The sequence below is a fragment of the Cydia pomonella genome, chromosome 1 (assembly GCF_033807575.1).
Source record: "Cydia pomonella isolate Wapato2018A chromosome 1, ilCydPomo1, whole genome shotgun sequence".
In the NCBI taxonomy this organism is placed as follows: Eukaryota; Metazoa; Arthropoda; class Insecta; order Lepidoptera; family Tortricidae; genus Cydia; species Cydia pomonella.
The window spans coordinates 47,020,779-47,045,219 of record NC_084703.1 but is presented as its reverse complement, the minus strand read 5'-3'; the positions used below and the strand labels follow the sequence as shown (position 1 = coordinate 47,045,219).

The 24,441-nt window shown below is 38.3% G+C and overlaps 1 protein-coding gene across 2 annotated transcripts in view; it reads right to left on the bottom strand.

Annotated features, from left to right (window-relative positions):
- Window positions 1-4,895: 4,895 nt before the first annotated feature.
- LOC133525558 (protein transport protein Sec16A-like) overlaps window positions 4,896-24,441 on the bottom strand; it is a 63,791-nt gene continuing 44,245 nt past the window's right edge. The window contains exons 17-23 of one of the 2 annotated variants that reach the window (XM_061861888.1): window positions 17,275-17,418; window positions 16,231-16,392; window positions 10,620-10,729; window positions 9,539-9,627; window positions 9,001-9,131; window positions 6,602-6,631; window positions 4,896-5,330 (exon numbers count right to left, since the gene is read on the bottom strand). In XM_061861888.1, coding sequence (XP_061717872.1) covers window positions 6,605-6,631; window positions 9,001-9,131; window positions 9,539-9,627; window positions 10,620-10,729; window positions 16,231-16,392; window positions 17,275-17,418 — 663 coding nt within the window. In that variant the 3' untranslated portion in view covers window positions 4,896-5,330; window positions 6,602-6,604. The remainder of the gene's footprint in view (window positions 5,331-6,601; window positions 6,632-9,000; window positions 9,132-9,538; window positions 9,628-10,619; window positions 10,730-16,230; window positions 16,393-17,274; window positions 17,419-24,441) is intronic. The other variant, XM_061861881.1, reaches the window with a different exon arrangement.

Sequence of the window (24,441 nt, the reverse complement as noted above, 5' to 3'; positions counted from 1 at the left end):
CAGCATACTGAACCTGACCTATACACTCACTTCGCAGGCTGGTGAAAAAAATTCACCCTGATAAGAAGTATATAATTTATAAGCGAAATTTACGATTGAAGTTTAAATGTCCTAGATAGATTATAGTGTTCGATAAAAAGTTGATTTGCTCTAATTCGAGTAAGTGTATTATTGAACTCGCTCCTAAAAAAAATAACTCTAGAATTTTATATTATATGTAGTCGATTATTATTTTCGTCAGATATGCATCAAATTGACCCGCCTATGACGTGATCTGACATTCGGAAAAGGTTGATACGCCGCACACGATAGACGAGTAGTTCAAAAAATAGGCATGAAGTATTTCATTAAATTTTGCATTGCGTTTTAGAGGCCATATTAAAACAATGCGCTATATTGGACAGAACAGGGCTCCACCTAATTCACTCAATTCAGGCGAAATAAAAAATCGAAACAATAATAAAATGCAGCCCTAGTGACAAAAAACTCGCAAAGTATCTCTAGTCATTGCATATCCATAAGTTTTAGAATATCTAGAACCCCTTTATCATAAGATTTTTATTTTATTATTGTATTCGAAAAGAGCTTCGAGATAATTCAGAAAAAAATCCGCTTCATTTATCTTAACCCTTAGACCGCGAAGGACGTCAATTGACGCACGCGGCTACAACCTAATATCAACCTTCGAGCTTTCCGATAAGGTTCACAATGACGCGCCGCGCACGACAGGTGTGGCGTTCAAAAGGTTATTGTATACATATAACAGTAATTAATTGTTGTTGATTTTATAATTCTTAATTATCTCATAATCATTATAATTAACCGGATTGATTTAAGGCTGTCGCGAGTGTGAATCTAAAAGTGACGTCACGGCTAATTATAAAATTTTATAAATAACAAAATTATATGCAGGATGACAGTCAAAATGTGATCAGAAATGATAAGACGTTACGGTACGTAAATCTAAATAGTTGTACAGAAATATCACTTTTAGGTTATACCTAATGAAATGATCATGATAATGTTAATGATTTCTAAATATTGCGAACTTATATAATTATTGCATAGTCTTATCTAATTATTGATTTGCTCTTACCAAGTTAACATAGACAACTATTACGAATAGATTTCTGATCAACTCTCACAATACCGAGCAACAATATAATATCCAGGTGCACTTATTAATTTTTTCTTTGATGTTGAGTTTTTTTTAGCTAAAATTTATTTGTAAACTGATATAGATTACATATTCTACATAAAAAGGGACCAAGTCCACCAGTGGCAGAAAAAAGAAACAAAAATCCGAAAATATTTGATAAAATAATTTGGTTTGTTCCGAGTTGAAAGTTAATTGGTTTTACAGTTGTCAAAGAAAATAAAGGAAAATTTCTAAAATGTGAGTGTGTAATTTTTCCAGTTAGAATACTCTGCTCGTCTTACCCTGTATGTTCTTGACCGGTACTGTAAATGTCACCCTGTACACAATGACGCTTGAAAATCTGTATTTTCTGTGACACCGCTTTGAGTTCACACAAGTTGCATTATATGTTTATTACCTATAGTTTTATATTATTGCTTTAATATACGCGATAAAATGTATATATCATTTGATAATTAGTTAATTACATAATATTCACAAATAATCATTAAGGCTGATAATTATACACATAAATATACATTAAGGGCTTGTTTCTGACGTCCACAGGGCCTCATCGCACGCATTCCACGCAACGGATTTTAGTATTCTTTGGATAGAAACTCACACAAGTGTGTCCACTGATCCGTTGCGTGCGATGCGTCCGATACGTTCGATGCGGCGCAGTGGATGCCTACTTTGTCACACAAACCCGCCGCCAAAAACCCGCTCCCATACAATCGAAGTTACGCTCATTTTAAAACGCTTAAATTAGCTAGCTAGCTAGTAGCAAGACTCTGAAACCGATTAAATTTCCAAACAGTTATCATGTACTTGGCGTTAGAACTTTTAATTTCGGTGTCACTCGAAAAATCGTTATTTTTACCCGGTTTTTATGGGCACAGTTCTCGTCAAATTAACCGGTTTAGAACAATAAAAACCCGGTTTCTTGTTATGTCACACAACCAGGCCGACCGGCCGTTGCATCTCTCGTCGAATAAACAGTTTTATTAGTTTACAATAAACTTCTTAAAACTTTCGCGTTCTTATAAAAGTTCGAAGGTAAATTGAAATGAACCGGTATTTACCGGTATTTTAACCGGTTCCGAGCCTTGCTTAGTAGATTGTACGAAAGACCGACATACAAAATTAATTGCAGTGAAGACCGTCACGAGGCAAGAACTCTCGTCTTTGTATACGTACGTCGCTCAGATACTCCTGCTCTACCGACCTGTGAGTGGAGAATGTCTACCTACAAACGCAACAGTTAACCTTTTTGATGCCAGTGACGGATATATCCGTACCTTAGGTTCAACGCCGAAGACGGTTTAATCCGTCACAGACCACAGGGCAACATAGACCTACGTGCATATGCATAAAGTTCAATTTAAATTTTGACACTTCTGTAACGTGGTCCGAGTGACAGCTTTTGTGTTTGACACGGCGTCGAAAAGGTTAAAAGCGACGAATGATCTTGTAGACGGTCTTTTCCACATTGAACTTAATTTAAAAATATTATGTACAAATTTTCGCGAACATATTTATTGCTACGTACTTTCATGAAACGTTGACATTTAAGTCTTTGCTAAAGCCTGAGCCTTCTGTAGTCAGATATAACTGTATGGACGCAGAGATCAAAAATATGTACACACTTTTATATCACTATAAATATCTCGGGAGACAGTAATAGTGCAATGTATGTACGAATGCTCGGGTCAAATTTGTAACCTAAATTAGACCCATTTCCCATTATTCGATTGTAAATCTTTACATACACATGTAAAGATGACAATGCAATATTATGGTACCTTGTGATGATGGACACAGGAACTTTGATAATACATCTCGCCTCGATGAGTATTAGTTGTCTTTTGTCAGGAAAGTAGAAAGTAAAGGAAAGGAAGTGATAAAAGCTTGTATTAATAATGAACTTTTTGACAAATATGATCATATTTTTGCTCCATTCGTCTCAAAATGCGCAGTCAACAACTGGACATTTTTTTTCTATTGCAAAATTATTAACATACTTTATATAATATTGCAGTCGAAGGCTCAAACTCTAATTATTATATATGCTGCCTTAATAAATGTACATGTATTGGTGTATATAAAAGAGCACTTAGCATCGAAACATCCAGATCCTAAAGTAGGGACGAAGAATCACGTACACTGATCCGTCTGTATCGCACGCGCAAAATGATATTGCTATCCCGGTCGCACGCATTGACCGGTGGCATCAACGACGGCACAGCAATATAATTACGCGCGTGCGATAAAGAGAAAGACAAGATGGTCAATGTACAAAATTCATCGTGCTTAGCGTCCTTTCTTTATAAGCGTATTAGTCCAATGTGGCTACATTGAGTTAATTTTCAAAGCCAACCTAAAATACGTTCAACACATGATTGACATTTTAATGGGTTTGGCCGGCCGAAGTAATCTACAGATGGTGCCAGTCAATTCTACGAATAGTGTCATTTTTTATAACCTAAATGCTAGTCCTTTAAGCCAAAACACGTAGAACAAAACTAGAGACAGGTACCTAACACGTATGCTGGCGCAATGCATAAGAACCTTTGATAGTTGTCAACCCCATTCTGGGTAAATTTCATAGAGACCGTGCGTGTTGGAGAGTCTGCCATCTCGTGACCTGATTCGAAAGCGAAAACAATTCACGCTTCTAAGCAGGTGCTGCCCCCTAAACTAAACGCTGGTTCTATTTCGCATAGTAGGGTCTGCCATATAGCGGCTTAAATCTACAAAGGAAGCATGACATAATGCTTCGCGCCAATGAATAGGCGGTTTCTGTGGTGCCGTCTATAGTTTATGCACGCCCTCTATAATTTAAGTCCTTAACGCTTGCACATGCTGAACGTAAAGTGGAGTTGAATAGAAAAAACCAATAAAGTAAACAAATATGACAGCTTTTTTAGCATTTTACGTATAACCTAAGTTTTCATTGAAATATTAATAGTTAACATATATTTTAACTAATAATTGATATTAGCAAAAGGTTTAAGTATATAAACTGTTGATAAAATCACGGTTGTTCACAAAAAGTGCGAGATTACGAAGAAATGAAGGTTAAGGTAGGTTTTTTTACATTATTTGTCTTTTCTATTAAACTCAACTGCATACATTCTACATCAGTAGGGACATGAATAGGTCACCCAAAAATAAATGTACCTGCACCAAATGGTTCTTGGGCATGCCTACTTTCAAAATTTCATACTTTTAAAGGTGTGAAATGGTTCTAATTTTGCTTCCTTGTTCGCTAGTACCACAGACAAAACTCTGGTTCATATTAAACATGAAAAATAATAATAACTATGAGCCTTCGGTGCGGGTACCTTAAACTGTGTGTTCCGATTTTGACCAAGTATTATGTCGAGATCAGGTCATGGTCATAGGAAAAAATGTCAACTTGACGTAAGTATCCGTCAACACATATGTAAGAATACTCATACTCCGCAATTTCGCAAAAAATTTAACACAATTCATTGCCAGCGACCCGCTAGCCGGGTTCTCAGTTTGTAGGCACTTTTCGCTACAAACGGGAAAAACCGCGTTATCGGCTATGCTTGTATCGCCCTGGCAGTTAAGGTGTTAAAGCTTTTTTTAAAGGAACATATACAAAAATAAATCGCATAATATTATAACTAATTTTTCTAAATTGCACCGAGTGTGGTCTTTAGATCATCACTTTTAGTACTTCTATTACACCTTAAATGTCCTTGTATCAAGAAAAATTCTTGGCATATATTGTCGTAACATATTTATTTACGTCTCTCTCATGCTTGTTTTGGCGTTCATCATCATATCGGTCAGCTATGAGACGTGTGTATCCGCCATGACGTGAAAATCCTTCGGCGTTCATTGGTCGCCTATGAAACATGTAAATCCGTCATGACGTGAAAACCCGTCGTCGCTCATTAGTCGGCAATGAGTCGTGTATATACGTCATGACGCGAAAAACCATCGGCGTTCACTGTTTGGCGAGGAGACGTGTATATCCGTCATGACGAGAAAACACGTCGGCGTTCATTGGTCGGCTATAAGACGTGAAAATCCGTCGGTGTTCGACATTGGTCGGCTATGAGACGTGTACGGCGAGATGTGGCCTAGTGGAGATCGGCGGGCTTCAATAGCCACTATTGTAGGTGTCCTCGGGCTGCGATTGAGACGGGTCAAAGGTCTGGAAGAATATAAAAATACATAATATTAAGCAAATAAAGAATGAATAAAAGAAACTCTTTCATAAATGGTCCACACTACTGACACTACTGTCAGTTATCTGACACGTATTGCTGACAGTTATCCCTTCTCCATAAATATAGAGACCGTGCGTGTTGGCGGGTCCGCCATCTCGTGACCGAGTCATTTTTTAAATTAAAACAAAAATAAATTTCGAAATATGTCTACCGAGTTTGGCCTCCTCCAGTTACGATATGGCTGATTTATTTTTTGTACAATACAAATGATACGGGATATTTAACCCCAAAAAAGCAATTTAAAAAATAATTCCATTTAGTTTTTTTTTTCAATATTGCAAAGTGACACAGTTCTACTCCAGTACCTATTTTAAGAAACTTATGGAGCTGTACTGCAGATGCGGTACATATTAATCATACAATAATACGTAATATACAACTTGGAATATCTCTTTAACCATTTTACTGCGCCTTTTCATCAATTGGTATTGTTTGTTTAGTATTTGTGGTAGATAGTTACTTAAAAAGCGGCCAAGTGCGGACTCTGGATCGTCAGACTTTTGGAAGTTAAAGGGGGGGGGGGGCACATTTTGCCATACACTAATTAGAAACCTCAATATCATTTTTGACGAGCTGTCCATAAATACCCGTATGGGTTTGATGAAAAAAAATGTTTGAGTTTCAGTTCTAAGTATGGGGAACCCCTAAAATTTATTGTTTTTTTTTTGTGTGAAAATCTTAATGCGGTTCACAGAATCCATAAGGGTTTCGTTTTTTGCCATTTGGCTGAAAATTGAATGAAAGATGTTTATTTAAATGTAGGTAGGTATCAAAAAGGTTCGTAAGTATTCTTCCGCTCAGCGTTAAAGCAACCATTAAATTAAATTAAAATCAACTTAACAACTTAATATAAGGATATCCCGTATCATTTGTATATTGTATCTGGAGGAGCCTTAACTTGGTATGTTTTGAAAATTATTTTGGTTTTAATTTGAAAAAAAGAATGGTTGTAATGTAATGATGTGGTATATTTTTAGAATCTACCCAGAAAGCCCTTTTGTATGATACCACACACGATAAGTTTCCAAAAGAAAACTTACCCATGTAAAAAAATGGCTTTCCTAAGGGATATTTTTAGGGACTGCGGGTCGAAAATTTTGTTTTGACCTCTAGTATTGTTTTTTTACACCCGTTCGGGAAATGGGCCCCAGGTCAAACTTCTATAGTTATTCTTCATTGGTGTGTATGTATATACCTGTTAGTATCCATTGACGTTGTCCGTTTCCTGGTAGCGTGTTGGGTAAAAGTTAAAACAATTGTTATATCAAAGTACGGTTACGAGTATGTATGCACAATCGTGCATTAATCGAATTTAAACTCGCGTGACATGTTTCGGAAAAACACGCAAGTGAAATCCGTAGAATTAGTTTAACCGTGCATTACTTCAGTTTATGAACAATAATAAATTAAACTTCGATTAATAGGGGATATTACGCAAATCTCTGTGTAAGGGGCGCCTCTAGCACATACTTAGGGCCTACCGCGAATAACGAAAATCGAAGCTTTGGTTTCATTTAATCTTAAATTTCATTTTACCCGTTTACCAAAATGCCTAGATTTCAAAAGGGAATAGTTTCAAACTGCCTGAATCTCAGAATGCCTAACTTTTTTTCTCAAATCACTACATTCCCAAAATGCAAACGTCAAAATGACGTGGTGTCATAATACCTACATGTCAACTTACCTACATTCATGAGTGCTATTTTATCCAATATTATCCGTCTTTAGCTCCGGCAGAATGTAAAAAAATATTGTAACTACGACAAAGGTTATAAAAATGCACTTAAGAAATAATTAAACTTAGTATATTCCGTCAGATTATTCGGTGTTTGATGAAACATACTTTTTGACATTTAGGTATTTTGAGACTTGGACGATATGAATAATAGTAGTTTATGTGACTGCTACATAATAAAAGGCATTAAAATACACAAGTGTGGGTTTAAGAAACGAACGAAGCGAGTTTCTTAAAAAGATCACACGTGTGTTTGTGCAGTAATATTCTCTATTCACTATTGTAGATTTGTAGATATACTTGAATACCTCTCGCGTTGAATGATGGTCTCTATGGCTACATTTTTATAAGAAGTCGCTGTCGCGAAAAATGTTTGTAGACATTATTTGGAAGTGTAGCACATTCATTTATTTAGATATGTACTTAACACTTAATTAATAATAAGTTTTTGGCAAAAAAATCATTTTTGGTACAAGCTTTTATTGCTAACTGTACTTTTTTTCCACAGGCAACTAATACTAATCGAGACAATTTTAAAAACCCCAAACACATTTAGGTTGCGTTGTTTTATCACAGAGTTCCTATGGCTACCTCCTGTCTCCACTATCAGATCAACTCGATGGTACCATAATATTGCATGGTCACCCGACTTACATATGTATGCAAATTTTCAGCTTCATCGGAAACCGGGAAGTGGGTCAAAGGACCATGGGCAACTTTGTATGGAGCCTGGACCCAACGCCAACAGAAATGAGAGTAAGGTCATTAGATAGGTATTTCTATGCACTTCATTTTGTTCTATGGGCACCAAGCGGAATTCCATTGCAGAACTGAGATATTGGCATTTTAGCCAAAATGTCGTCACCCTTATTACCTAGGCAATAGAGTCCAAGTAAGTAAATTAATTACTGCAGGGTAGATGTTCGCGCACCGCCGGGCGAGCACACTGAATGATTTGCCGCGCTGGCCCGGCGGTGGACTATATTGCCTAGGTAATAAGGGTGACGACATTTTGACTAAAATACCAATATCTCAGTTCTGCAATGGAATTTCGCTTGGTGCCCATAGAACGAAATGAAGTACATAGAAATACCTATCTAATGACCTTACTCTCAACTCTGTTGGTATTGGGGCCATTTTGACGCATAGTCCTTTAACTTGCAAGATTTGTCCCATACATACTAACAGGGCAAGTTAAATAAAAGCTTGTAATAATACGGCAAAATCATATGTCAACAATTATTTTTCAAAATTAACTCTAACCAAAAGATACTTGAAGGGACCGTCATAGGGACCATCATTCGATGCGATGGGTATAATTAGTAGAAATTAGTAAAGAATATCTTTTTAGTTTTATACTAATGCACTGTGTACAGTCGTCATCAGATATATCGGAGCGGCTAAGGCGGTCACAAATATCTGAACACGCCTCTATTGTCAAAGAGTTAGAGTGCGTGATCAGTTATGAACCTCGACTGCTCCGATATATCTGATGTCGACTGTACTATTGTCTTTTTCGTAACCGTAATAAACGAGATACGTTTTCGTCACACTTGCTCGTAAAACGTGTTATTACACGAAGGCGATGCGAAGGAATCGTAAATTTCGACCTAGGACTGTAATGTATGTTTTCATCGGATTTGTTAGCGGTCCGTAAATCCTAAATTTCAACCGTATTCGTAATTTCGTAAGGGGCGGAAGTTTTATTTATTTTCCTAACAAGTATGACGAAAAACATTGTGTCCCACGGACGGTACAAGAATTACGAACTTGTGTTAATTAAGCCCTCGTCTTCAGCTTCGGGCTTCAATACACACTCGTTCGTAAATTCTTGTTTACCGCCCTTAATCCACAATTACCTGTTGTGGAAGCATGTACTGCGGCGGAGCCCCGAGCACGGGCCCGGGCCCGAGCACCTCGGACGCGGGCGGGAGGGGTCTCGTCGGCGCGCCGCTCGGGTTGAACACGTCCACGTACGACTTCTTTATGTCTGGGGGCAATAATGGTGTATTGCAGAGGTTGGGAAATGACAGTACGATCTTATGATATATGATTATTGTTTGACATGATGCCAACGGCCATTTTCTATCACCGCATCGCTCGCCGTCGGCAGGGTGTCCATCTTCACACTCTATAACCTAAATGGTCACGCACTGTGCGGTTTAACAGGAATTTCTTTTCTGCTCTGGCTGTGAAATGAGCTCCCTGACGAGGTATTCCCTAAGGGCTACAATATGGGGTCGTTCGAAAAAGAAGTGTACAGGTTTATAAAGGGTCGGCAACGCGCATGTCCCCTGTAGTTGCAGACGTCCATAGGCTACGGTGACTGCTTACCATCAAGCCGCATGCGTGTTTGCCACCGACGTGGTATAAAAAGAAAGAAATATAAATACTTACGCCTGCCCTTCTGCATTTTAAAGATATTGGAAACGGGCGCAGCGGGCGGCAGACCAGCCGCGGGCGGGGCTTGAAGCTGTGTCGACGTACTGAAAGATAAATAATATATTATTTATAACTAGGGAACAATTGAAATTATTTATTAAATAGATATATTATAACATACATAACTCAGGAACAAATAATCGTGATAAACACACAAATAAATGCCTTGAATAGGATTTTAACCCGGGACCTACAGCTTCGTATTCAGGGTCACTACCAACTAGTCTAGGAGCCCGTTAATATGATAATAATAACTGCATTTTTGCTGTGGTTTTGGGCGGCGGCGGCGGCGCGGTCGCCGATTCATCGCCGTCTACGTCCAGGTTCCGCCAGCACGTATTTACCGCGTCTCATACGATCTGATGTCAGTACTTACTGCATGGCCGGAATGTCGGCGGTCTTGGGCGACCAGATTCGTCGCCGTCGGCGTTCAGGTTCCGTTAGCGCTTATTTACCGCCTCCCACACGATTTGAACAATGGAGGGAATGCTTATATGTCAGTACTTACTGCATGGCCGGACTGTCAGCGGTCTTGGGCGGCCCGATGGGTCGCCATCGGCGTCCAGGTTCTATCAGCACTTGTTTATGGCGGCCCACACGGTCTGAACAATGGAGGGAATGCTTATATGTCAGTACTTACTGCATGGCCGGACTGTCAGCGGTCTTGGGCGGCCCGATGGGTCGCCATCGGCGTCCAGGTTCTATCAGCACTTGTTTATGGCGGCCCACACGGTCTGAACAATGGAGGGAATGCTTATATGTCAGTACTTACTGCATGGCCGGACTGTCAGCGGTCTTGGGCGGCCCGATGGGTCGCCATCGGCGTCCAGGTTCTATCAGCACTTGTTTATGGCGGCCCACACGGTCTGAACAATGGAGGGAATGCTTATATGTCAGTACTTACTGCATGGCCGGACTGTCAGCGGTCTTGGGCGGCCCGATGGGTCGCCATCGGCGTCCAGGTTCTATCAGCACTTGTTTATGGCGGCCCACACGGTCTGAACAATGGAGGGAATGCTTATATGTCAGTACTTACTGCATGGCCGGAATGTCAGAGGTTTTGGGCGGCGGCGGCGGCGCCGACGTCGATTCGTCGCCGTCGGCGTCCAAGTTCTGCCAGCGCTTGTTTACGGCGTCCCACACGATCTAAACAATTAGGGGAATGTTTATATGATTGTACAGAAACAGGTTCATACAGGGTTATGTTATAGGTATTTTGATATAAATTAAGAAAATGAAACTTACTTTGTAGCAGAATAAAATATCTGCAGTGTAACCTGATTTCGGGAACTAATAGGTCTATCGATCATATTAAAAAAAAAACCGGACAAGTGCGAGTAGGACTTGCCCATCGAGGGTTCCGTACTTTTTAGTAACTATTTGCTGTTATAGCGGCAACAGAAATACATCATCTGTGAAAATTTCAACTGTCTAACTATCACGGTTCATGAGATACAGCCTGGTGACAGACGGACAGCGGAGTCTTAGTAATAGGGTCCGGTTTTACCCTTTGGGTACAGAACCCTAAAAAAGAATCTTGATTCCGCGCTGCATTTGTATGGCGAGGCGAAAACCGAGAAATCCCGGTTTAAGAACTGATTTGTTATAGAAAACTAGTACCCGGAGCAAAACCTAGAAACAACCCTTTCAACGCCAATGTTACAACACAACGCAAACACTAACATGACTATAACAGTGTATCCTTAGAGCGATCTCACATTTTCCGATCCGATATCGTATGACCCGTGGAAAACAAACAGCTGCTAGAACGTGCCTTATGGTGCAGTTGTTTTATTTTCTGGACTGGACGTCGATCTCGATACCTCCCTGGCGGGGGGTATGAGTGGCCGTTTCCGCCTTCCGGCCGCGGCGGCTGTCGCGGGTCGCTCCCCACCGACCGGTGGGGAGGTCTATTGGCCGTCATTTGGGGGATGGTGTGTGCTGCTGGTGTGTGGGCCAGCTCTGCGCTACCGATCGTCACCCAACCCCACGACCCTTAGCCTGGTGATACCGTTTGAGCGGGGCCAGGTTTCGGGGTCTGTTTTATTTTTTCATTGACGCTTTAGGGTATCGATTAGGCGTGCGTGCACTTCGGGGGCGAACGCATGCGGGTGACATTGTAGGTAAAAATCCGTCAGACGCATCCGCGCCAGTGACCAACGCTCATACTATTTTATACTAACCCGCTCCGTGCAACCGCGCCAGGTAGCCGACGCCCTTGAGCATTCATTATTAACAAACAAATATTTCATTTTTGGTTAATTTTTTATCACTGACTGTACAGTCAAGGTATTAAATATCGACATGAACAAAGTGCCAAAAATATGTTCACACTACTTTAATGTATAGGCATTAAGGTCGTGTATACATATTTTTGGCACTTTGTCCGTGTCGATATTTAATACTTTGACTGTACTCTCTCTGTGCTTTCTTGTCTGTACTTTTCTTTCCACAGGTAACTACTTATCGAGACAATTCTAAAAACCCCAAACAAATTAGATTGTGTTGTTTTATCTTATCACGGACCGCATATATTAGTAAAATAGTAAAAAAAAAAAATTAAAAAAGTCAAAGATTAAATTTAAAAAATCTAAAAAGCGGTGGGGGTCGCTTTATGCCAACAAAATCCATATTATGCTAAAAATGTAAATAATTTTGGAAAAGAGCTGATAATCTTCAAACTGCTGGATCGATTTCTATACATAGCTAAGAACTACCGCAGGAAAACCCGCTTTCAAGTAAAAAAAAACGCATCGAAATCAGCCTACGATGCTACAGACAGACAGATATTGGCGTCAAACATATAACACTCCTCTTTTTGCGTCTAGTTAAATTAATATATAAGTTGGGCTCCCAACCTTAATATATGAACAACAAACATATTTTTTTTTGCGGTTTTTATAAATAATGGTACGGAACCCTTCGTGCGCGAGTCCGAATGGCACTTGGCCGGTTTTTAAGACAAGACAATTTTATAATTTTACTCATCCCAAGACAATTTTATATTTTTTTTTCGTGAATGTCCAATTTACTCTCATCCCAAGACAATTTTATATTTTTTTTTTCGTGAATGTCCAATTTACTCTCATCCCAAGACAATTTTATATTTTTTTTTTCGTGAATGTCCAATTTACTCTCATCCCAAGACAATTTTATATTTTTTTTTTCGTGAATGTCCAATTTACTCTCATCCCAAGACAATTTTATATTTTTTTTTCGTGAATGTCCCATTTACTATTGTTAAAGTAAACGACCAGAATTTGTTCCATATTTTCGGGTATTAAGCGTCTAAAATTATAAAATTGTCTTGTCTTAAAAACGAAGAAGAGTACATTGAGTTATTATTTAATTATTTTTTTACTCTAAATAAAAACATATTTTTACAAGCAAACCCTTGAGTGATCACTAGTATATAGAACTAGCATCGATAGTTAAGTTTATCGATACAGGAACTCCCTACTTGTCAAACAATTTTGCTCCACGGATTCCTATGTCTGATTATAATCTATACTGCATAACAAGGTTGTCAGGTAGAGAAAGCCTCTTGGTATTAAGTTTACCTTTTATTTCAATTGGTTTTCGTTTGTGCAATATATATTAAACAAAAATATTAATAGATAAAGTAGCAGGATAGAAAGCAGGAGAATATTAAAAAGCCATAAAAAATAACATATTTATTGAATACTATGAAACGAACATGGAGTAGAAATATAACATAAATAGGTATAATAATTACATAAACATACATATAAATAATACAGAAAGGGATAACATATACTTAAAATGGATAAGTCTGTTACACTAGAACTCATCTTTTGGAGATCAAATTTCTACTAATTTAGATTAGTGGCGGGGCAAGACCAACTTTTGGTGAGGGCAAGTTACATTCAGCGAGGCCCTCTGGTGGCGCGAGAAGTAACGAATTAAAGAAGAAGTAAAGTAAAACGTAAAGTTACGTTACGTCCAAGTTATACGTATTTCAGACGTAAGACCCCACTGACCGCGACCCACGTCACCCACGCTTAGCGCCGCCTTTGATTTGAATTTAGGCAAATGAGTATGTGCCTTTATAGGAAAAGAGCGAATATAAACACAATAGCTTAGAAAACTATCATTTGTTTGAAAAAGTAAATCTAAACAGTCCTTGTTTTATTTAAAAGAAGATCGCCTCGTTCTGAACATTATAATTTATTTATTTATTTCAAACATGTAACCTCAACGTCCCACGGTCCTAACTCCTAACACTAGTACTAATTATCTTCAACGAAATTTAAATCATGTTTAATTGGAATAGAATAAATTATATTGTGTAATACTATTGATAACAATATGAATGCCCATTATTATTATTTTTGTATAGTGTGCCGGTGGAGAATAGGGAATAATTCCCCCTCCGTCCACTAAAATCTATTTGGTGGGATCCATTATGGATCCGAGTGGACCTTTTGTGAGTTCAGAACTATCAATGGATTTGAGCAGACTTTTTTTTTTATACTACGTCGGTGGCAAACAAGCATACGGCCCGCCTGATGGTAAGCAGTATCCGCAGCCTATGTACGCCTGCAACTCCAGAGGAGTTACATGCGCGTTGCCGACCCTAACCCCCTCCCACCCTCGTTGAGCTCTGGCACTAGGATACAAATAGATTATGTTGAACTAGGAAGTCTCCAAAAATCCATCAATTGAGTCATGTGAACTTTTAATAAACAGGCTGTAAGCTATTAACTTATTAAATATGTATAAATGGAAAAATCATAGTTTACGATATGTTGGTAAATGGACGGAGGGATAATTCCAGTTCAGTTACGAAAGTAACTTCTGTCACTAAGCGGAAACCTTGAAATTTGAAACATATTCTTAAAATGCCCTAGAGCTTTAATATTCTTTGAAATTCAGCCCCCAAGGGCGTAAAATAGTGTCATCTGTTTGTGACCTCTTCTTTCTCGCGTTATCGCGGCTTTTTGTCACGGCTCATGGGAGCCTGGGGTCCGCTTGGCTCCTAATCCCGTGAATTGGCCTAGGCACTTTTTAAGAAAGCGACTGCCATCTGACCTTTCAACCCAAAGGGTAAACTAGGCCTTATTGGGATTCGTCCGGTTTCCTCACGATGTTTTCCTTCACCGAAAAGCGACTGGTAAATATCAAATGATATTTCGTACATAAGTTCCGAAAAACTCAAGTCAAACCTCCGGATTGCAAGTCGCACGCTCTTACCGCTAGGCCACCAGTGGTTGTTCCAATTCTAATTTCTTAAATATTCTAAGCTGACGAGTTAACTATATAGAGTTGGATTCTTGCTTTTAGAGAATTTAATTGGATGATCAAAATCCAAACTAAAAGTAACTACAGAAGCGTTGACATGTCCGTACACTACGCCTTTGCCTTATCTTATTGCCGCTCAGTTGGGTTTCTGGGTGTTAACCAGAATTCTAAATGAAATCTATTCGTACTATAGAAGTGTTGGCATCTAATTTCTGACATATTATAGGCTAACTAGCCTATAATTCGCAATGTAGGTTAGAAACAACACAACTTTTGAGCCTCCTTTTGCATTTTTTTCTAACCAGGATAATTAGGATAATCGAGCGACAAGGAGGCTTGAAATCACTCATCACAGGCCTTTGCGTCTATTGCAGACGATTTAAGCATTGCTGTTTAGACAACGGGTTTGGTGGCTGTGGAGGCCGATGCGTGAGCGGCACGACCTCCTACATTTGGCAGAGAAAGCTCATGTCACCTGAGGTTCCAGTCCCGGCTTGTTTTCTGCGACACCTTCTGCTATCTAACTCATTAAACCAGTAATCAGTACCTTGGCTATTTTGTGCGGTTTAAAGGGCCAGAGAAGTACGCTATTGTCTCCTAATTTTATTGCCAGTACTATCAAAGATACATTGATTAAAATGTGTTTAATCTAAGACCACTTGGAGCTTCGATTTTGACAGGTAAACGAGATGGCGCTGTACAGTTCCATAAATTTTGCGGTAACTGATTGTAAAAAGTTGACGTTTGACAGTTGAGTGACCGCGAAACATATGGCGCAGTACAGCGCCATCTGTTTTGGATGTCAAACTAAGGGGCACGTTTATTACTTAGACTTTACCTTCCTATTACAATCAATTATTAGTGTTTTTGTCAGGCATTATCATTTGATTGGGTGATCAAATTCTGAATGAAGTATTTTATATTCGGACTAGAGAAAATTCTAATATTTATGAAATATTCTATGCTACTTTGGGAACAAATCAAATTATTTTATCAGATATTTATATTTGTGTTTTTTAACCTTTTGAACGCCAAGAACACCTAAAGACATCGCTACTAGTCGTGCCCACAGCGCCAAGGACAACTATAGGTGTCATGGCGGACGCTGTCAAAGTAACCTTCACTTCGAATAAGGTTTACATTAGCTCGCTTGCGCCCGGGAGCTTGGCGTTGATATATAGCGTTCCACCGTGATAGTGTCCTAGGGGTTCATGACGTACGCCACGATAGCAAAAGCCACCAGTACGAACCGGTCTCCTCCACTGGAGGGCTTCGTCACTTTTTCTTATTACATGACATCTGTTTTTATTCCATGCTAACTAGAGAAGCGTCGGCATCTCCCTACGCCTTTCCCTGATAGTCTTATTCCCAGTAGTCCTACTCACAGAGGGGTTCTTGTCGTCAGGCAGTATCATCTGATTGGGCGGGCGCAGCGTGAGCTTGGTGAAGATGCCGCCGAGCCAGCCCGATTTCTTCTGCGGCTCCTGTTTCTTGGTGTCTGAAGTCAGCTTCTTGGTTGGCATTGGAGTGTCCGTGTCGCGGTCCGTCTGTATAATTAAAACATTTGTAGCATACAATCGGATTCCTGTTGCCTGTTGTTTACCTCTATTTTCATGTATGTACATTTATTCTGGGGTTGCGCAATAAAGAGGATTTGTATTGAATCGTTGACTGAGCGTCGATCGATCTTACCAAGATAAGGTTAAAATAGTTGTGGGTAGCACTAATATTAAGTTAATTTTAAGGTACTTAGCGATGCGGCTATCGTGACGGGTACTCGTGCACTTTTACCCACTTATACATAAGCGTGTACTAAAGTTACGATGCCGCTGAACATCGTTTGCCCCTTTCCGACGTATTGGTATGATGGAAAGGGACAAACGATGATTAGCGGCATCGTAACTTTAGTACACGTTTATGAATAAGGGGGTTAGTGCTTGAAATTGAAGACCTAGGCTCTCCGAAATATGTCGCATGAGGGACTAAAAATAAGGTACTTGACCCTTGTAAAACCAGTGCCTAATAAAGTAAAGCCCACTTTTTAAATTATAGATCATTTTTACAAAAACGGTAATCAATGTTTTTAGGATTCCGTACCAAAAGGTTACAAAATGAACCCTAATGGTGCGACTCTGTCCGTCCGTCCGTCTGTCTGTCACAACGCTAAATATCTCGAGAACAACTTAAGCTATCGAATTGAAATTTGGAATAGCTATGAACGACGCTAACCCAGACACATTAAAGTATTTTTTTATTAATTATAGAAACTGACCAATATGAAGAGGAGGCACAATTTCAAAGTCTAGTGACTAGTTCAAGTTAATATTATCCTTTTTTTTTCATCGAGAAAAAAAATTATATATATATTCTCGATTAGATATAATTTGGTAGTCACAATGTTAGTTTGACATACAGGTTTCTTCACTCACATCAGCACTAGGTGGTCTATCGTCCTCGTAGTCAGCGTACAACGCCGGCCGGCTCGCGACCGCCCCGGGCATCGTGATCTGAGGCCGCGGCTCGTCCGCTTCGTCCGCTCCCGGCCCCGCTGCCGCGCTCGCGTCCGCCGGCGCCTGTGCCACACACGCACAGAATACGCAACGCAAACGTCTGACCGTCGATAGAGTACGTGTTTTGTTTGTGTACAGTGCGAGGTGAATGATTTTAGTCTTTCCCGGAATATTTTATTTTACGAACGTTTTCAAATATGTCGTTGTTAAGCGTCAATGTAATGCCGTTTCTCAATGGAAAGTTCGATGATCAAATATTATCGAAATGGTTTAATTATGACATTTATGACAAGTGTAAATTAGACGCATAACTTTGACGATGATGCTTTTATAGTTAGTAAAATACTACAGTTTGGGCCTTCTTTAACAAATAAACTAAGCCCCACAGTATCTCAAGAAGGCTTGTGTTGTGGGTACTCGGGACAACGATATATATATAATATACAAATACTTAATACATAGAAAACATCCATGACTCAGGAACAAATATCTGTGCTCATCAGACAAATAAATGCCCTTACAGGGATTTGAACCCAGGACCATTGGCTTCATAGGCAGGGTCACTACCCACTAGGCCAGACCGGTCGTCTAAATATATAAAATAAAAAATCTGAATCGAAATATATTTAATCATCGAACCTGCTCACAAAATTTCACAAGAATCGGTTGAGCATTGCAACCCGTAGAGGAAAACAACAGGACATAAGAAAGCATTTTTGCCCAGACCTCCGCTAACGCTTGGTCAATAAGGTACATATTCAATAGTATGGTCAGAAATAATAAAATCACCCAGAAACGGCATGTCTAAGTTGATATTACACCTTAATAAATATCATTACTGATAACAATTTATCCTCTAGCGTCCCACGGTCCTAATATTAGTACAAATTACTTCCAATGAAATTTAAATCGTTATTAAATGGAACAGAGTTGCTTTTGTTTTTTTCTATTCGAATTTAAAACAATGGGTGCGACGAGGGAGGTAAGAAAAACTTTCAAACGAGGGAGTTAATTCATAGAGCAAGATCCCAGAGCCGCCAGACCTTACTTGTTTTCTCATGAATAAAATGTATGGGATAATAGAGTGTTAGTATGTACTTTTCATGTCTGCATACTTGCTATGTTCGCCCGACGGCCATTTGTCCGGTACAAGGTTGGTAAAAAATAATACTAACTTTTCTTAAATTCTCATGGCCGCTTTAAATGTATGTTTAAAAAAATATTATTACAAATTTATAATCAACATTGCCAGACCATTTCCGCCGACATATTCTATTATATTTTATAATATAATTGATTCAAAGACTGTTAATTTTTCTTGTGTGGTAGGTCGCTAGAGGTTTCCAGCTTGTTATATAATATTCAGGGAAAGATTATATGCATTATACGGTTTGGGCAGCATTGAATGTAGCATGCTAACGAATGAGATGATTGGCTAATGATCTGTAGAATATACAGCTTGTACAGTCGCCATCAGATATATCGGAGCGGCCGTGGCGCTCAAAAAGATCTGAACACTCTAAACCCTTGACAACAGAGGCGTGTTCATATATTTGTGAGTACCTCCGCCGCTCCGATATATCTGATGGCGACTGTACCCGTTATAAATCGATACATATGTTATACACCGTGTTTTTTTTAAACTTCGTTAATTTCAAGGGTGCAATCCTGATAACAAAACTTCCGTGAGACAGAGACATATTAAACATGTCGGCACGGAGTGAAACATGTCGAGCGGTTTCCGACTTAAAATACGTGAACGTACGTGCATTTCTGAGCTTAAGTTAATTTCTCACCGGTATTCTAATTAACTCAATTTTGAAGATAATTTATGCTTATATGATAAGTCCCTTACACTTGCATTGGGGCCTGTTTACATATTGATTAGTGACATTAGTGTTTAGTACGACTTCATACATTTGCTGCAAGCCGAGTTCAAATGCAAATATTATCTCGGACGATCGATATTCGAAATGACATTGATATATGTATCATAGTTTTCAATTGTTTGGTTGACTTAAAATTAATGCCACAACGCTACATGCCACATTTAATTTTTTTTATGAAACATAAAAACAAAAGTTAAACAAATTTACGAAAATTAACTATGACATTTAGTTTCCTTGAAATGTACTTGGCCCTCTCCCGAAGTTAACGGAATTTAACAAAAACACAGTGTATAATATAATATTCAAGTATGTAATCCTCGGTGTAACTGTTCTGGAATATCTTGTTAAATAGTTTGGGCAAATAACTCAAACCTTAGATATTTTAATACAAGATGCCCGTGAGCATTGCGAGACATTTTAACAAAGCATTCCTGGTAATATTTAGAAACTAAAATCTCATATAAAATTTTCTGGATTAGGCCTAGTTTCAGAGATAATTAAATGTTTTTCGAAATCATTCTTTCGCCATAAGTCGGTACAAAACACATTTTTGACTGCGGTATTGCCACTTTGAGGTCTAGTCTGGACATACCTATTGATTGACATCGAAAAATTAAAAAAGTATTCGAGAGGCTACCTCCAAATAAATAAAAAAAACTTTTTAGTTAATTTTAGGTTATGTGTCTATCAATAAAAATTACGTTTTATGTACAGAAGTGTTCAAAAAAAGGGGAAAAAAACAAAATTTTTTTTTTGTCTAATTTCACAAAAAGTTATATAACATTTTTTGCTTCTGTTGCCATCAGGAATGTACCGTTAAAATCTCTCGTAATGCTCACGGGCACCTTGTATAATGGCTTCATTTCAAATTATATAAAAAAGTCGCCAACATGATGTATATTCAAGTTCCCATGAGACTGATTTGACGAATATGATAAGATTTTGGTATTTAACGAGTATGTCAATACAAGTACTCTTTCGAACGGTCGGGAAAACAGATAAACAATAGGCATAGTAAACAATTTTTTTAAAAGTATTACGGTCTTCCCAGCAAACATTTTATATGCCAGACTTAGGGCGTCCGCGTCTCTTGTAGGGTGTACTTCGCGGGTGCCACTGTAGGTAAAATCCGTCGCACGCGTCCGCGCCAGTTAGCAACGCTCATACTATTTTACGTTAACCCGCTCCGTGCAAAGGTAGCGGACGCCCTTACCCACATTGACATTAATACATATCTAATAAGGATCTCAGATAATTTTACCTCTTCAGGTTTCAGCAAAGACAAAGCATGAAGTCGTGGATTTAACAAGCTTTTTCTCATGCAATTAATTTTCTTTTGAATTGACTGTGGCGAAGACCGGATTTATTTTGGTTGGGAAGATCGTCATGGGGCAAGAACTCTCGTATACGTACGTCGCTCAGACACTACGAGAAAGGGAGAGCTTCACTCCTGCTCTACCTAGAGTTGGTAAGAACTCAAGGTTTTTAAGTCTAATTATTACATGACTGCGCTTAACAATCATCCGAGTCATTTAAGTGCAACTTAACACGACTGGAATCTTCGAATAAAGAACTCTTCAAAAAAACTAGAAAGTAACATAACGGAAATTTGTAATTTTTTAACGATTTGTGCATAACCCATAAATTTAATATGGATTGTGCCTTTTTAAAACTTATGTGCATAATTAAAGAGGTCTCCTTAAAGGGTCTGAGTCTTAACAAAAGACTTAGGTCTCGATAAGGACACAACTTTCGACTTAATGACTATATAGCCTGAAAAACCGAATCGAGTCTCAAAGGACTTGAGTCTTAACCGACCCTAGCCTGGTGAAGTATGTGTACAAACGCAAAAGTGAAAAGCGACGTAAGAACGACGGTCTTCCCCACATTGACCTTACGTTTCATGTTTTGACAGTGACTGGCAATATTAATAGCAGAAATTAAATAATTGTAAACATGTGTAATGCCCTAATGTGCTATCGAGTTACACAGCTGTAATAGAAGGTGATTTTGTAGTAACTTAGTTGCGAAACGTCGACTTTTGCACATTGACCTTACGTTTCATGTTTTGACACTGACTGGCAATATTGATAGCAGAAAGTAAATAATTGTAAACATGTGTAAAGCCCACATGTGCTATCGAGTTACACAGCTGTAATCGAAGGTGATTTTGTAGTAACTTAGTTGCGAAACGTCGACTTTTGACAATCGCATAATGTATATTAATCGTCATATACATTAGCTGACTTTACACATGTAGAGCAATTAATTCATTGTCGCTTATAATGATCATTTGTTTATAGCAAATTTCGTATTAGAAATTTTGACCCTTTGAACCTTGTCGGAAAGCACGAAGTTTGATATTGGGCTGGAGTCGCGCGCATCAGTTGACGTCTTAGGCGGTCGAAAGGTTTAAAAGTTAAGCTTATTAACTCTTATTAATCAGTTGTAAGGTCACCCAGGGCAATTGCAACTATTTACTCTAAAAATACAAGAAGTAATGAGCGAGCCTCTTGTATTCATGACATACTTTCATCAGTCATTTGCTATAAATTGATGATTAATACATTTTATACCAGTTATTAAGCAATAGTAAGAATAACTTGCATGCACGTGCATGGATAACAGTTTTCTAAAGCTTATTGTATATTTTTTTGCTACTAACATAATGTTTCAGAGTTTACATGCAAAATAATAAGCTATTTGAAAAAAACATTACTTGCATTCAAGGCGGTCCAAGCATTCGCATGAACGTCTCTGTTTTAAATATCACCATCGTCATTCAGATAAGTTCCGTGTAGTTACATTTTGTCCGATGAGAGACGACGAGAAATATCGGCTGATTTTTACTTAGCCATAGGCCAAACATCGTAAGCTCAATGTGGGGAAGGAGAAGATCGTCATTTGGCACAAACTCTCGTATTTGTATACGTACGTTGCTCAGACACACTCAGAAAGGAAAGGCTTCACTCCTGCTCTACCGAACCGAGTGGAGTATGTGTACAAACGCGAGAGTTAACAACGACGAAAGAGCTTGTAGACGAATTTCCCTTATAGACGGTTTCCCCACATTGATCTTAGGCTCAAAAATAGTTGCAGAAAAAATAAATATTTTGTAGCAATAATACATGCCACTTTATCTTAATAGAAGAGTACACTTTTGACAGACTTTTATACATACACATCTACTAGTTATTGGACATACACAGTACAACATTTATTCAAGCGAGGGAAGAAAGCGTAGTGGGGATGATGTGTGCACATGTGATGTGTGTGTGTGTGTGTGCGTGTTTAGCCCTGTTTTTGTGTTCAATTATTTATAGCGCAGGCCACGCTTGCAATACACCAATTTTTAAGTTTAAAAGCTGACTCGTGGATTAAGAAAATTATAATAATTGTATATATCGTAAACATTTAATACTTCATTTTTTTGCTACAACTCAACTATTGACATAACAATGCGATTAAAAAAAAATACAATTCAAAACATTACAACAGTATCACATTTATTATGTGTTTAGTACTTTACAGTACGTATGGCGTTACTTTACCGCACTAGTGCGATAATTAGCACATTATGTAACTATGTTGAAAATTTAAAGGGCCATATGTACTGTATAACGTTGTACGATACATGTGTGAATAGGCAAATCGCAACTCGTGTCGATTTAGAACACTCCCTTCGGTCGTGTTTTAATTTATGCCCACTCGTTGCGAATTTCCTATTTTTCTCACTTGTATAGTAATGTACTAATTAGGACGAATTATTAAATTATATAAATAACAGAATATGTATAATGAATAATTATTATATTTATTAAATTAAATTAAATAATATCGATTTATCGATCGATTATTTATATATTACGTCACATAATTCACATTATACAATTGCTGGTACAGTCGCCATCAGATATATGGGATCGCCCGAGGTGCTCAAAAATATCTGAACACGCACTCTAACGTCTCGACAATAGAGCCGCAATCAGATATTTGAGACAACCTCGGCCGCTCCGATATATCTGATGGCGACTATACCTAAAGTCCGTCTAAGCTAACTTTGCACTGACTTGGACTGATCAAAGTGAGGAATTGTCATTATAAATGTCATTATGTAGAAATATGACAGTAATCGTGACATTTCCGCACTTTGTCATTGCAAAAGCAATGTAGAGTTACCTTGGTCAGACTCTCTCTGTTTCTATAAACCTATTGTACTATTGAGTTACTAGTTACTAGTTGTGACTGTATTTATTATGTCACAAATTGTTATACCTATATCTTTCAATAAAATGTGTAAAGTATGGACGCTAATCACGAAGAATTTTGTATATTGACCTGCCTGTTGATATCTCTGCCGCACTCGCGTAAATATTTATTTATTTAAACTTTATTTCACAAACAAATAAAAATAAAAATGGCGGAGTTAATGCCAAAAGGCATTCTCTACCAGTCAACCATTGGGTCAAACAGAGACATATGTTGGTGCAGATGAGATTCATAAATTATATAACCGAAACACAAAAATACACTGCTGTCCCGCTTGCACAGTATCACTGACATCAATATAATTAAGCGCGTGCAATAGACAGGAACAGGCGTGTCAATGTACGTAATTCTTCGTGGTTAGCGTCCTTATTTTAATAACTACAATACCTACTAACATTTGAATACTTTTAAACAACATCACATTTACTCTACACATTGACCATAGTACATTTTCCATAAAAAGCTTATATATTAATATTATATAACGAACCGCATGGTAAAAACGTTTCCAAAAAAATAACCATGTAAACAATGGTGTACAGTGGCGGACTTAAATTGTCGAGCCGTTTAGGGGTTTTCTTTTCATTGGACATTTCATACCGTTAGTATTACAACCAAATCGGGTTGAACCTTAGACGTATCAACAATTAAAGTCCGTGATCGTACAGTCGAGTTCATAAATATGTATCCATTTTTCACCCTATCACAATGGATTAAGGTGAAGAAATGTATACATATTTATGAACTCGACTGACCATAACACTCGTTATCTGAGGACCTTAGTTCCTTACTTATTTTATAACCAAAGAAAATTTTAAATAGAGGATTGTCAAAGAAAACTTTGTAGCCAAAGTATTACTGTCATCTTTCGACACATGATTTAACTTTTAGAACGCCTTTTAACTTTGATCCTTAATCTTTCTCTGAT